This window comes from Tiliqua scincoides, chromosome 3, assembly GCF_035046505.1.
Source record: "Tiliqua scincoides isolate rTilSci1 chromosome 3, rTilSci1.hap2, whole genome shotgun sequence".
NCBI classification, from domain to species: domain Eukaryota; kingdom Metazoa; phylum Chordata; class Lepidosauria; order Squamata; family Scincidae; genus Tiliqua; species Tiliqua scincoides.
The window spans coordinates 72,100,596-72,116,187 of NC_089823.1; the positions used below are offsets into that span (position 1 = coordinate 72,100,596).

At 40.1% G+C, this 15,592-nt stretch overlaps 1 protein-coding gene across 4 annotated transcripts in view; it reads left to right on the plus strand.

Annotated features, from left to right (window-relative positions):
• The window catches only part of DMD (dystrophin), a 1,248,719-nt gene that overhangs the window by 867,776 nt on the left and 365,351 nt on the right, over positions 1–15,592 (plus strand). For all 4 annotated transcript variants that reach the window (XM_066619666.1, XM_066619670.1, XM_066619667.1 and 1 more), the window contains one exon: positions 7,379–7,590. In XM_066619666.1, the coding sequence (XP_066475763.1) occupies positions 7,379–7,590 (212 nt within the window). The remainder of the gene's footprint in view (positions 1–7,378; positions 7,591–15,592) is intronic.

The following is a 15,592-nucleotide window of genomic DNA, read 5'->3' on the forward strand; positions in this document are numbered from 1 at the left end:
TGTCATCTTGCTGTTCTGCATGAAGATGTCTTGCTCATAAAAAGTTTTTTGACAAGTTTAAGTCAAAGAAATATCCATAGATACTCCTAAAAATACAGGTTAGACCAGAGTGGCACCATTGGGGTAGTTAATTAGTTTGTTAAAATTTTTGAGGTGTTGGTGTTTGCCTTGCTAGTCATAGCTCAGTATTCAGATCTTATTTGTTTACCCTTTAGATACATCCCTTTTAAAAGTGATTTTGCTTATGAATCAGTTTTAACAGAGTAAGAGTAGTCCAGTTTGTTAACATGAGGGCTTTGTTTTTACTAGTGAAGGGAATTGGATTATGTTTATCCATAAATAAAGTACAGCAGGGCAAAAACAGGAGAAAAAGTAGGTCTCAAGTTAGCAGGTTTACTTGCTGATGTTGTCCTTTTCTGACTGCTGAATCAATGGTAACTGTATTGCAACACAGTTATCCAATGTTTGGCTTTTAAATGTAATTTGCTCCAGTGTCAGTACTTCCTGACTAACCTGATGAGGCATCTCAGGAGGACACAAAATAAATTGAATAGCAACTTTGAAATTGGCAAACCTTCTCTTACTAAAGTGAACCTGAAAGTGCTGGTCACTGGAGCTGATCCGGTCTTTGGGCATATAACAAAACAATGCTTCTAGTCACAAACATAAAACTCACCTAAGCCTGGCCCCAAGCTTAAGACTAAGAACTACACTTATTTACTTTTTGTTTGTCTTCTGCTTTGGGACATAGATTTGTAAGGTTAAGGGGATCCCTGTATTAAAGAGATCCGGTGAATCACATACTGCATGTGGATTTATGATGTGAAATGCCTGTGGATAGCATAATGTAGATTATGAGGACTCTTGGCAGGCATCTCAACACATCCAAGTTCAGAGCAATAACTACAGAGAATATAGTTTGTGCTAAGAACAAGATAGATATTCTTAAAATATTTATTTGTAGAAGTAATTGTTGAGCAGATCGTATCACGACTTGTAATGAACACTACATATCTGTATTACAAAAAAAGATCAAGTACAACACTATGGCGCAAATCATTTCCTCATCTGCCCCACTGCCCTGCAACACCTTTCTGTCTCCATAAAGCATGCTGTTACTTCTTTGAAAAAGTGGAGGAAAGATGCTATTAAATTATCTATTTTTTCCCCCAAAAGCTAGAAAAATTCCTTTCTGGAACAGTGGATGTGCACGGTTATGGCACCTTTTATTCTTCACTTTTTCAGAGTTCTGTATGGTGTCCCCAGGAATGAACTCTTCATGCTCTCAACTAAGGGTCACTGGACAGGGAAAGAACTCATTTTTCCCTTCACTGAATACCATATGCTCATTGTAACGCTGGAGATTTTATGAGGCTAAGTCACAACCCTAGCCAGGGCTCCTAGTCAAGCTGCAAAATTTCTTCTCTGCTATGCTCCTGTTATTGAGTTCACTGCATAGAACATGTTTTCAAGGACTGTTTTTTTTTTTCTTCACAATCTGTGTGCTTTCCTCTAGCTGAGGCCAGGCAGGAAAGGGAAATATTTTATAAACATATAAATCCCTCCCAGTCTTGTGAATATGATAGAATCTTTAAACAAAAACCCCATAAAAAAGAAATCCTTGCCAATATTGCTCCTTTTAAAAAAGATTTTGCTAATCCTATTCTCTGGTAGAGGAAGGGAGACATTCCTGATCTGTTAGGAGGGTCCAATCTTCCTAATGGGCCAATCCAAAGTGTTGTCTCCTCCTTTTGTAGGGGACATCCTGCACCCAAAACAGCCCTGCCTCTGCTAGGTCAGAAAGCAAATCCTCTGAGCTCTGTAGCTCAGCATTTATTTTTTTTTACATTTTTTCTTCTCCTCTTCCTTTCTCTTTACCTTTTTCTCTCCCTGCCTGTTTAGTCAGGACTTGGTCCTCACACAGACAAAGGAAGGGTTTTTTGGTGGACTTTCTTCAGCCTCGGCTGCAGCCTGTAAGAGCTTTTATCCCCTGTGTTACTGCACGGGGGAAGCCTGAGGCCTACATGATGACCTATGCCCAGCAGGCTCTCTCCCTGTACAACCATGGAACGGTGGCCTGTGGCTGACATGTTAACTTAGCCAGGCAGGGGCTCCTGACAGGAATGATAGATGGGTTATGTCAGAATGCCAGATGCAAGGGAAGGCACCAGGATGCAGGTCTCTTGTTATCTGATGTGCTCCTTGGGGCATTTGGTGGGCCGCTGTGAGATACAGGAAGCTGGACTAGATGGGCCTATGGCCTGATCCAGTGGGGCTGTTCTTATGTTCTTAGGAGAGCACCTAGCAACAACGTCAGAGCTTTCGCATTGTTTTTGGTTGGAAATATGGCTACCATCTTACTAGCACTTCCCCATAGCCAGCCCGGCCAGCACAACAGTCCAGGAGGGCTCAGTTTCATCATGCTCAGATCATGACAGCAAAGCTGTGGGAGAGCTGCAGAGCTCCCTTATCTGCCTTGGCCAGTTTGGTTGGTTCTGGCAGGCCCACACATTTGGCACCTTTCTTCATAGGGGCCTAGCCCAACACACCCTAGCTGTGGCCTCCTCTCATCACCTTATGCTGTCATGGACTGGGTAAAGATAGGTAGAGTGCATTCTCCGCTGCTTCATGCTGCCCAGTAGGGCTTAGTTTCACCAAGCTCAGATCACAACAGTGGCAACAAAGCTGTGGGAGACTCACAGAGCTCCCTGACCTGCTTCACCCGACTGTCTATGCATCTATAATAGAAGTCTGCCAGTAATGTCCTTTCCACATCAGGGCATCAGGTTTGTAATTGGAATTCAGATTCACAAGTGGCACCACACAAATGATATCACGTGTGAGTAGGCAATCATCTAGTATACATGAAGTTTCCGCCTCTTATGTGTAGATATGATAACCCACACTGCCAGCCCAGTCATGATGCAACATGGTGTGGCTTGCAGATGGCAGAGGGATAACTGGGCAGTGGATTCAGGGTGTCCTTCACCTTCAATCTGTCACTGCTTTCCCCCAGCCCACCAATGTGAACCACTTTGATCTGCTTCCCACTTGCTAAAAACAAGCAGAAAGTAGATTACCTTGCCATGCTCAATTGCTTAGTATTTGCAAACCTGGAAGTGTGGTATCTCCAGTTTTATTTTACGGGGACCTGGCAAACAAAAGAGCTCCTTCATTTGTATGGTCTCTTTAAATAAAGCCAGAATGCAGTTCTTGGTTTGTGCAAAGCAAGTGAGCACAGAGAGCACATTTCTTTTTTTCTTTTTCCTCACACCACAGCAGAGGTGGTATGAGGTAGCGAAACCAGTTGCGCCACCGCTGCTCTCCGAGGTTACATAAGTGTCATTTGCATGTTGCTGATTGTGTACCACTCCTGAAGTCTATGTTCAGGCTTAGTTCCCATCACATGAATGATGTTTCAAAGCTTCATTTCAGGCAGAGAAGCACTGTTTAATGTCATCATTTTACACCTTTCACCTCCTGAGACAACTTCATAACATAAACCTGATGCTGTCCTATATCTTATACATTGACTGATTGTCAATGACTTTACAATACTTCCATCATTATTTGGAAAATATTCTTAACTCTTTTATTTGAAAGACTCTTTGATTGGGATATAGATCACAGAAGCATAATGAAGCATTTATTTTCCCTTGCTTCTTACAGAACAGTTGAGAAGATGAATAGATGGGAAGGAAACAAATTCTGAGCTAGCATAAAGAATGACTTTGTTTTCTAGTGCATTGGCTAACTAATACAGGCATATTATTTTTTCCATAATTAGCTGAAAAGAATGGTCTTTTCTGTTTCCAAAGCTATTCTTAGTGTCCATATTAAAAAGGAAATATCAATTATCTTGTGTAAAAATAATGTGATGAATAAATGTTTTATGTATTGTGCTTTTGGGTTACTCTAATAAATCAGTGATGCCAGAATTGTATAAAGGTCTTCTTTAACTCTTCTCTAATGAACCTTCTCTGACTGTCAGTATTTTATTTGTCATATATAGTATTTAATTAGTGGAGAACTGGATCAGGATGGCCAGATACATTATTTTCACATCATGTTGTAGTTCACTTTTTTCTTTTCTGAGCCAACTGAGGAGAACACAGAATACTGAATTGTTTAGCACATATTTAAATAGTAAATATTTAAATATTTAAATAATAAATAAATTAGCACATATATACTGTAAATGGTTGTTGCGATTCTGTTATTTGTTGTCTCCAAATTCTGTTATCTTCAAATTGTAACATAGCCAATATTAATTTTATTTTGGGTACAATAACATATAAAACAATGAACTAAACAATTGCAATGCAGCCAATCCAATGCATATATATGAGCTTTGTGCACCTGAAGCTCCATTTATACTGGAGCTTCCCGTTTTCCTTCCGTAAGCAGGGGAATGTTTGACATATGTGGTGGGAGATTGTTTTGTGGCAACAGACCATTCTTTAATGAACAGCATAGGATGCCTTTGCCTAAAGCTTTAGATTGCAACTATAAGGTGTAACTATTTCATACCCTGTAACAGTTATTTATCATTATTATACTGTGCCAAAATTATATAGTGGTGGCATATATCAAGTTTATAAAGAGAGAGAGAGAGAGAGAGTGTGTGTGTGTGTGTGTGTGTGTAAGCTCAACAAGCCTTCAGGGCAGTTCACATAACTTATTGTTGGAAATGGAGAAAGACAGGTGAATTGATTTCATGGCTAACTCAAAGCCAAAGTAGATGTGATATGAGGGTTCCATGATAGAAAGGCCCAATGAATTTTTCCTTTTTAAAAAGCAGCCATGGGGGAGGTGTTATCCAAACACTGGGAGGAGAGGGCTTTAACCCTTTGCCAAGGCATTGACCTTGTCTTAAATCATCTCCCTGAAACTACTCTTAGTGGTGGAGGGAAAATGTACAGGCATAAGCTATGTGACCCCTCCACAGTTAATAACCTTGGGGGTAATTTGGATTGACATTATAACATGACAGGAAGGAGTGAGACTCCTGACTTGGAAATTGCACCCAATTCAAATCATAGTCTTCAGTTGCTTTTTTGGATGAAAAAAAAAAGACCATTTTGTAAGTTCCAGTCATGCGAGTTCTAGTAGTTTAGCTGCTAGACTAATTCTGGGCATTCCACCTTTTTTCTGAAGAACTAGTATTAGAGCCTGCAGTTTTCTGGACAAGGGCTAGGAACGATAAATACAGCAACATGGTACCATATCTTCCCACAGGTAGTTACAGCAAACTACAATTAGTCTGTGCATTATGCATTAGTAGTTGAACTATGTTTTTAGCATGATTTAGTGATATTCCTTACCAAGGTGCCATTTAGAATGAGTGAAGAGGTCAGTTGCTTTTCCATGTGATCCAGAACCAATATGATTTTTCCCTCAAAATCTCCATATCTCTAGAAAATTCACTGATTTTAAACAGAGGTGCTTGCTGATGGCTTTTGTATCAAATATGCAGGCCAAAAGCATGACCCATTTTGCTAGGAAAAAGGGTAGCATGTTTGAAATATATTGCCAGGGTTGCTATTATAAAGTTAAAAATACATCCTGTTATATATTGGCTTGAGTGGAAGCAAAAAAAAGTAAAAAAGTTTAAGCGCTGTTCTGTAAGCTCTTGAGCAAGAAGCACTAACAGAATATGGCCGCAATCCTAACCAACTTTCCAGCACTGACATAACGGCAATGCAACTCTGAGGTATGGGAACAAATATTCCCTTACTTTGGGGAGGCCTCCATGCCTGCTCCCAACTGCAGGACGCAGCACATGCCCTACTGGCACAGCTATGCCAGTGCTGGAAAGTTGGTTAGGATTGTGCCTTATAACTCTCACTGCCCAATCCTACCCTTCACCACATTATACCATGCAGCTGTGCTACATTATACCACTGTACTGCAGGCTATGGTGGGTGAAAGATCAAAGGCAAGTAAAAATAATATAAAACATTTTAAAAGTAAATATTTTTACTTATCACTCTGTTGGCTTCTCAATCACTTATGGGTTCTCTTGGATACATGCCAGCTGTTTTACTGGTGTAAGTCCAAGGAGAGAAAAAGGAAGGGGAGGTTTCAAAAAGAGAAAATAAGATCTGGCAAATGCCAGTGCTGCTGAGATCCACTTCCTCTCTCCCCCTCCCTGCCCTCCCCTGATCCCTGAAACTCCCCCTCCTCACCACAACATACCTGCAATTTGCCAGCACTAACAGAGGTCTCTAGAGCCACTTCTGCAGGCGCTACATACATTTGCAGCAGTGACTCAGAAGCGCATGACAGCAGCCCGGCTTTGCACCACCATAAAGGACCTTGCGCTGCTCAAGGCCCCAATGGATTGGAACCTCAGTGTAGTACCACTTTAGTATCAGAGGTTGTGTTAAAAGCACAAGAAACGTTATGAATAATTTATAGAGATGTTGGTTTCCTGTGAGTAAGACAGCATTACACCCTAAGTCTTACTGAACACAATGGGCTTACTTCTGAGTAAGGTAAATAATACTATTTTCAAATACCACTATGAATAAAGAAGATGCAGCTATAGCGTGTCAACTCTAGTAGGTCCTGAAAAGAGCTTGTGTCAAATCTTGAACAAGAGCTTCCATGAACCTAAGAGTGTTTCTGGGTTTGGGGGATCTGTCTCCTCACAAACTGTTCAGCCACTAAGGGTGCAATCCTAACAGCACCCTAGGCCAGCTCAAGTCCCTTACACAAGTGCCTTAAAGCACGTTTGTGCCTCCTTGGGAGTCAGCTGGGAAAGTGCAGGGACACGCGCTGGCCCATGAAATCTATATCCAGCCTCCTTGCTGACTTGGGGAGGGAGGCCGATGCAGGGGTCTGGGGGGGTGGGGAGGAGGCAGGAGGGAGGCATTCTGGGGTGGGTGGAGGGTGGTCCCGGGGGTGGATGGGCGGTGAGCAGGAGGTGGGGCGGGGCTGGGGCTGGATCCCAACCCCATTCCCCAAGCAGTGCAGAGCAGCTTGAAGCCTGAGGTAGCGCAAGTCTGAGGTGACCCATTGGCGCCGTTGTGGCTTACCCGGGGGTAAGGGGAAGAGTTTCCCCTTGTCTCTGGCCGAGCCATTTCTGGCCCCAATCTTGTGCTGGATACAGCACAGGCCTCCTGGCTTGCCTGTTCCAGCACAAGAAAGGATTGCACTACATGTTAAACACAGCCTTTCAAGTACAGGAGAGGCTTGCCAGTAGTAGAATGAAACTTTTGGATATGTCACTGCTTTTTCACAGTTTAATCTTCAGATATCCGATATATCCTTTTTGACCCCCTTTCCCATCATTTAAAGGGAATAACATGGCTGTAGTTATTTGTATTTATAAATACGAACATTCACATTTGGTTTTGTCTTTGTGTCTCATCAGTTGAAAAGATACAGAACCAGTGGGATGAGGTACAGGGCCACCTTCAGAATCGAAGGCAGCAGCTACATGAAATGTTAAAAGATTCAACACAGTGGTTGGAAGCCAAGCAAGAAGCTGAGCAAGTTCTGGAATGTGCCAAAGCCAGACTTGAGTCATGGAAGGAGATTTCTTACACTGTGGAAGGACTGAAGAAACAGAACGCTGAACTCAAGGTAATTGCTGGAAAATAGAAACAAATATTTTAGAGAAAATAAAAATGGAGAAATATTACTAGAAGCAAATTCATAGGATTGTTGAATCATCCTGTGCTCAGAAAAAAATAAAGGGCATTATCCTAGCATCCATTCCATCTCGTTCTCCTAATTCATTCTCTACCAATAATGTGGTTTGGCCTTCATACATTTATTGCTCTCATCCTCTGCTATTAAAACCAATTAGTAGTTTATTATGTCAAGATTAAAAGCCTCTCTGTCTCTTTATAACGCCAAATGATATGTTAAAAAAAAAAGCTCTCTTTAAAGAGAGAAATGCTGCAGTTTCCTAAAGTAGGGTTCTCGCAGGCCTCTCTTGGGAGAATATCATAATATACTATCACAGGTAGCAAAATCCTTAATCTTCTCCTAGTGTAGATATCAGTGGGAGGAGGGTTACACACCCACACATCAAAGTGCTTTTTTAAAGGAGATCTTGTCATTTCTTTTGCCATATTCTAAAGCCATATTGAAAAGTGAATGATGTATACATCAGATCAAGTATTTGTTACACAAAAATGGTTGCTATGTAACTCCCACAACATAACAAAAAATTATTCTGACTGTGAAATTGTAATGTAGTAGAATCATATTATTTAAAATGTTACTTAAAGTTCTCACAATACATATTCAGTGTTTGTTTAGCATGGATTTGTAAACCAAATACAGAGTGGGTGGGTGTGTGGGTGTTTTAGTCTCTTTGAAAGCTTCCCACATGACCCACTTAAAAAAAGAATGAAGTGTCACTTTGTATGTTTCTGGAGGTTTTAGGAAGGATTAAATTTCCTATTTGACACCAGTAGGTCAGCTGGCAATTTTAATCCAACTTTGATAGATTTGACTTTAAATCCCAATTATGGCATTTAAGTGTAAGGAAGGTCCCCTTTTAGGTTCTCAGTACAGTGCTTTTTAAAAATAAAAACCACTATCAGTTTGGTGAATTGGTTCCTATCATCCCATCACTTCCATATGCATTTAATTTGTGCTAAGGAAATTCACAACCATCCTAAAGTCAAGGAACTTTTTCTTTCTTTCCTAGAAGGGACTTTTGAGCTCGTTGTTGAATCAGTCATTTCTTTAGGCATGGAAAAAGCTTCTAAATGATGGCCACATGCCCCAGTCCTAATCCTCTACAGTTTATGCCATGCATAAACACTACATGCTGGGGGGGGGGGGTGACCAGAGATCAGGAGAAGTAAGCAAAAATATTTTTACTTACCTCTCCAAAGGCCATCTGGATATGAATGGGTCTCCTTGGACCTACAGCAGCTATTGAGCTGACATAAGTTTGAGGAGCCGCATGGGTTGTGTTGGGACGAGAAAATGGGAATTGGTTCTTGGCATACATTAGTGCTCATCCATTCACTGCCTACCCTGATCCACCCACAAACCACCCCCACTGCCATCAGACATGCTGTAATACAGCATCCGAGATCTACTGGAGGACATAGAGAGCCTTCAGCCGTTTGCACCAGCAGCTCCAGAGTGCATGGAGATGCTGTACATTTTGTGCCACTGTAACAACAGCAAATTGCAATATCTGCTGCCATAGGTCCTGCATAGGATTGAGCTGACACGCATATATAGCTACCTATGGAAAGAGGACACCTCAATATCCATCCTAGTTCATAGTCCACTATTGAACATTGGTCTTCCATTTCCAATCTATACATGGTGGCATTACTACCAACAGTTCCAGATAGTGGCAAGAAGTTGTTTATTTTTCTCGTTGTTGTTTTCCCCTCCTCATTCACCTCAGTTCAAATAAATTCTTCTCTGGCAAAGCAGCATTCCTTTTTTATTTTCATCGTTCAAAAGAGAAATCTCCCATTGTCAGCCTTATGATACTTACTGTGTCAAATCCTGCATAAAAGCCTCTCAGATGTGATGGTATTAACAGTTTTGTGCTTGACTGAGCTAGACATATGTGAAATCAGAAGGAACTCAAATCATGCTGAACTCAGTTGATTTAGATTTCAATTATAAGCTAGCATTTGAATGGAAGGATCTAATAATAAATCAGGACTTCAAGAAAAATGCTTTCATGTTTTCCGTGTTATAATAAGCATCTGTATTTGGCACCCTGTCCCTGATATATTTACAGCGCATAGGGAATTACTTTATCTGCGTTTGCCACTTTTAATAGAGTTTCTGTTTCTTACACAGAGCTAGACGCTGGCAGCCTCTTTTTTTGCACAGGATGACAAGTAGAAAATGGCAAATTTTGGGGGGTGCTGAAACTAATTTCCCCGCTCTGATCCTCATTGCTTAATTTGTAAGAGGACCCACCAGAGTACAGTCCTTGTATCTGTTCTCAATGTTAGAGCTTAAACCTGGTAAATATATAATGAGCATTGGTGAAAGTGTCCTTGAACCAGATGCAGAGTATATTTTCTCAACCCGCTGATTAACTATGGTGATTCCCCGCAGATCAGAAATTAGGAGAAAAGCTTCCAGACAAGCCTGAGCCCCAACACCTCTTTTTCAATTAACTTGTGAAATATGCTCAGGTTCAACATGTTATATTAGCATCTGAATTTATTATTACCAATTTTTGAGTCACTAAATTTCAAATGTTTTAATGTGATTTGAACATATTGAACAATTTGTGTTTGGCATCATTTAATAGTAGTTAATATTTATAAGCCTCTTTCTGTGCATTGTGCTTCACATATAGTATTTTTAATGTCCTTATAGAGGCAAGATCAGAAGTCCTGATTTGCATTTCAGAGCTCAGTCCTATCAACTTTCCAACACTGATGTAGCCATGCCAGTGGGGCATGTGCTACATCCTGTGGTGGAGAAGGCAGTCACGGAGACCTCCTCAAGGTAAGGGAACATTTGTTATGTAACATTTGTTCCTTTACCTTGGAACTGCATTGCAGTTGCATTGGAGCTGGATAGGATTGGGCCTTCACACTCTTAAGCACTATGCTATTATTATTATTATTATTATTATTATTATTATTATTATTATTATTATTAACAGTATTTATATACCGCTTTTCAACTAAAAGTTCACAAAGCGGTTTACAGAGCTATACCAGTGATTTTCAACCTTTTCCATCTCACAGCACACTGACAATTCACTAAAATGGTCAAGGCACACCACCAGGTTTTTGACAATTGACAATGCACACCATGCTGCTGGTGGGGGCTCACATCTCCCATTGGCCCTGTTAATAAATGACCTTCCCCCAAATTCCCGTGGCACACCTGTGGACCACTCGCAGCACACCAGTGTGCCACAGCACAGTGGTTGAAAATAGCTGAGCTATACCAATACCAGATATTTGGTAGCTTACATCCATATTCACAGTTTGGACATTTATTATTATATTTATATTAACTCTGTATTTTGGCATATGTCAATTGTCCAGGTTGCTTCACATGCATTATCACAACAACACTGTAATGTAGGTCAGTATTGTTATTGCAATATTGCACATTGGGTGTTATGCTGGTAGAATAATGTTTATTTATTTAGAATGGTGGTTCCCAAACTTTTCAGCATCAGGAACCAATTTTTAAGATGACATTTTATTGGGACCTAGGTTTACTGGATTTTAAAAAAAAAAAAGGAGATCTAGAGAGAACTATTTTATTTATTTATTTACAAGTAATAATAACCAGAAAAAAAGACACAGACATTTATCTCCCTGGATTTATACATGCTTGCAAACTGCAGGAACTCAGGTCCTTGCAGGGCAGTTAGCAGCTAACTTGCAAGTTGCAGGAGCTGAGCTCGTTGCAGTGTAATTAGTAGCTATCTGATTTTTGAATTATTTCAGGACTTGACACAATTATTTATCTGATCTTTCCATCACCCTTAGGTCGCCCAACAAAAATCAGGTTGCGACCCACCAGTGGGGCTCAGACTCACAGTTTGGGAACCACTGATTTCAAAGATTTTTATCCCACCTTTCCTATGCTGGAGCAAATGACCAAGGTGGCTTACAGTTCAAATTAAAATATACAATATATAAAAACAATAAATCATAATAAGGGAACACAACCAATTGGAGGAGTGCAGCTATTTATAGCCAAAGGACTGCTACAGAGGCACAAGTGGCAAATGACACATCAAACAAATGCAAGTCAGAACAAAAATGTTTTGCTAATAGCTTATCTAAGATTTTTTAATATGTTTATAGCTGATGCTCAGTATTCTTGATCCTGAAGAGAGAAGTCAAGACTTTTCCCACATGGTGTGTTCCTGCTTGCACTCTTAAAATTTTATAGGGAAAGTGGCTAGAAAATGGCTGCATATTTTGTAATCTGCAAATGGTTAGGTGTCAGCCTGGCACATATAATGTGGATAATTTACATAAAAGTATCTCCTGTCAAACTGGTTTGATTCTGTCTACTACAGTTTTTCTGTGCTTTTAAATTTATTATAACAGGAGTTTGCAATATGCCACTATAGGTCTTGTTAAATATTAGAAGAGCAGCACATTCCCCACATTCCTTTCAAACAATGGAAGCAGAATATATTATTAAAACATTGCCAAACAGCTTATGAAAGAGGCTTTATATACTAGACCATACTTCCATTATGGAACTAATTAATGCTGTAATGGGCACATTCTGAACTGACTGGCACCATATTGTTGTGTTTTGATTCCTGTGCATTGTTTATTTTATTCTACTAAATAATATACTAGGATAGAAAGATTGTCTCATTTTCTTACTTGTTTTTAATTAAGGACTCAAATTACCCAGACTCTTGCACTGAAATAACTGCAACTGTTTTTTTAATTAGAGAAAATGTAAATATATATGAGCAGAATGATGTGTGCATATCTCTAATTCCCTGACCCTTTTTAAAAAGTCAGAACATTTAAGAATTGAAAGAGATAAAATAAGAATACTCTAAAATATGTCACAATGAAATTAAGGTAATGGAATGCTTTTAAAGGGAGAAAGAGAGAAAGCAAACAGTGAGAAACCATAATTAGTTAAGAGATAAATGGGCCCTGAAAATAAAGAGTGAGGAAAAAGAAGAGAAAAAGTATGTCATTAGTTTAATTATAAAAATTCATTACATGAAGTCATGTAAGACTGAAAATAATGGGACTCTATTAGAGTTGGCTGATAAAACACTCCTTGCATCACTTTGGTTTCCATCTCGGTGAAAAGGAATACAAGCGATGACTGAGGATGTGTGCTGCACCAAGTTATCGAAAAGATTGTTTCCTCAGAGAGAGAATCCTGTATTTCCTTTTTAAATGTTCTGACCGATACTGTTGTTTAGTAATGTCAGGGATTTAATAGATAAGTTTTGAAGTTAATGGTGAGAAGCGCCACTTTTTAAATAGCCCTGTAATGGGTTTGTCAGTGGGCCTATTAAATGATGTCCTTCAGGGGGGATTACAAGGTCATTTAAATTCATACAGTATTGGAAAAAGTGCACATTTCCCAAGTAAAAGTTTATAGGCCATTACTTCACCATGTTCTACCAATAAAACAAGAAGCATGTTAGATCCCTCCCCCCCTCTTTTTTAAAGAAAATTTTGGTTTAAGAATTTCTTAAGTGCATGAAATAATGAGTGAATGACAAGAACCAGGGTTTGTCAGGACTGTATACGATCATGAATTTATTCTAGCATCTATAAATGGACCTTACCAGTGGCACATTTCTAATGGCTGTTAAGACCATTAGTCTGGCCAAATATGATTCTACTTAAGCCCATGATGAAAAACAAGGAATTGAAGAGGACTAGCTAAGAGCGCAATCCTAAAGCATGTTTGCGCCTCCGTGGGAGGAGGCTGCATTGGCATTTCTAGATGCGCCGACGCATGGAGGCCGGCAGAAGCCTCAGTGGCAGTTTCCTTGCTGCTGCTCGTGCCGGCGCCGACACAAGCAGCAAAGGTAGGTGTGGAGGAGGCGGGAGGGGGCGTTTCTGGGCAGGGGGCGGGTGGGTGATGGGCAGCCCCAGGGGCGGACTCGTGGGGAGCCGGGGCAGGGCTGGGACCCAGCGGTTATGCCGGATCCCAACCCCCGTCCCCGGGAAGGACAGAGCGGCTTCAAGCTGCCCTGCTCTCCTCAGACTTGCGCCACCTCCAGAGCTGGCGCAGGTCCGAGGAGACCCATTGGGGTGAGCAGTCCTTACCCAGGGTAAGGGGAAGAGCTTCCCCTTGCCCCTGGCTGAGCCGCTGCGGCCAACAAACCTGCGGTGGATACAGTGCAAGCCTTCTGGCTTGCCTGCTCCAGCACAAGTTTGGATTGCGCCCTAAAACATGTAAGGATATAATGTTTCTTACATGTTTAAAGACTGTTTTACACACTTATTTTCTTGTACATGCAAGCAGTTCCCACAGCGTGTTCAGTACTGCACTCACATCCTATTGATGTGATATAATTTGTGAATGAAGGGTCACAAACATAGGCCTGCAACAGTTCCCAAGATTATAGTGGGGCTCTTTCATACTTTACATTCCTCTGTGTGCATCTATGCCTGAGAATCGTCGTGTGTTCAGGAAAAAGGTTGTGCATAACATCCCTAACAGTGCAAGCCTATGCCAATGTTTATTCAGAAGTAAATAACATTTCCCTCAATGAGACATACTCCTACTGTACTTAGGTAAGTGCATACAGGATTGCAGAATAGTATTTTTCTTTCAGTACCAAGGCTATAATGGAAAATTACTATCATGTATTGAAGATAGTTCTTGTCTATGATGATATGCCACAGGAAATTTACAACAGGATCAGTATTCTTTTTTTCTTCTCTTCAGTTCAAAGTCACCTGAAGAAAGAATAGAAGACACTTTTGAAAATACTTTAAATGTACAACATACATGGTTTTATTTAAATGTTATATTTTATGACCCTTGCTTTGTACATAAGAAAACTATATGGGCTGTTACAGTATTGTATATTGAATACAATAGGAGTTGTGTCAGGGATTGACCAAGTTAGGTGCTGAGTGACCCCCTGGGTTGATCAACCCCTGAGCCTCAATACTGATGGCAGTGATTGTGCCCAATGTGCTATGAGGGGGTAGGAAGAGAGTGCCATGAAGGTCTTGGTGCAGGGTGTCGCCCCAGGGTCCCAACATCCTGGTATTAGAACAGTAACTGGCCCGGATTTCTGAAATATTATCTATACCTTTGGAACCTTATCCAAATAAAGCAATAAAAATATTGTGGTAGTTAAATTTAGGCTCTTCGTTTAGTTCTGGAAGTTGGTGCTTGCAAACGAAATTGCTTTCTTCTGATTGATTATTTCAGTGCTCTTAATTAAATCAAAAGCAGTTTTCTGTGCAGAGATAACTAAGAATAAATGTAACTGATTTTTGCAGAGAGCATTATTCATTGCACAAAGTATTTTGTTAACATGACTAGTTGGCTGGTTTTTGTTTTTATTTTCCCTGTAGATCATTTTGAATTTTCTCAGATTTGAGAATTTGTGGGGAGGGTTAGGAACTTCAGGCAAATTTTTTTTCTGTTTTCCTTAATGCTGTCCCAGTGAGATGACACTGCAATAATATTTATATGTATGTAGCAATAAACTACTAATCGTTGGTGTTGGCGCTATTATCAGACTTCCATTGTTTCAGGTGGGGATATCCATGTGTTTATGGGTTTGTACTGACAACTCAATTTTCATTCAGTCTGAAATGTTCCAATGCCATCATTCTGATCTATGTGAGATAAAGCTGGTCAAGATAGTCAAATACATGACTTTGAACACCCTTTTAAAATCTTTCCATACATTCTGGGAAAAAGTAGTAATGAATTCCCATTTGAATTATAATATATTTTGGTATGCATGTTTAGTACTATTCCAGTAGATGGCACTCATTACATAACGTAATGGATAAAACAATAAAGAAAAATATGAAATGTATGCAGAGTGTCCAAGTTTTATTATTTTTTTTACAGTATTCTACTTTGTCTTCTCTCTCTGTGACTCTCTAGCATACTGATAAATATAGGCAGTTCAGAAGTAAAGTCAACA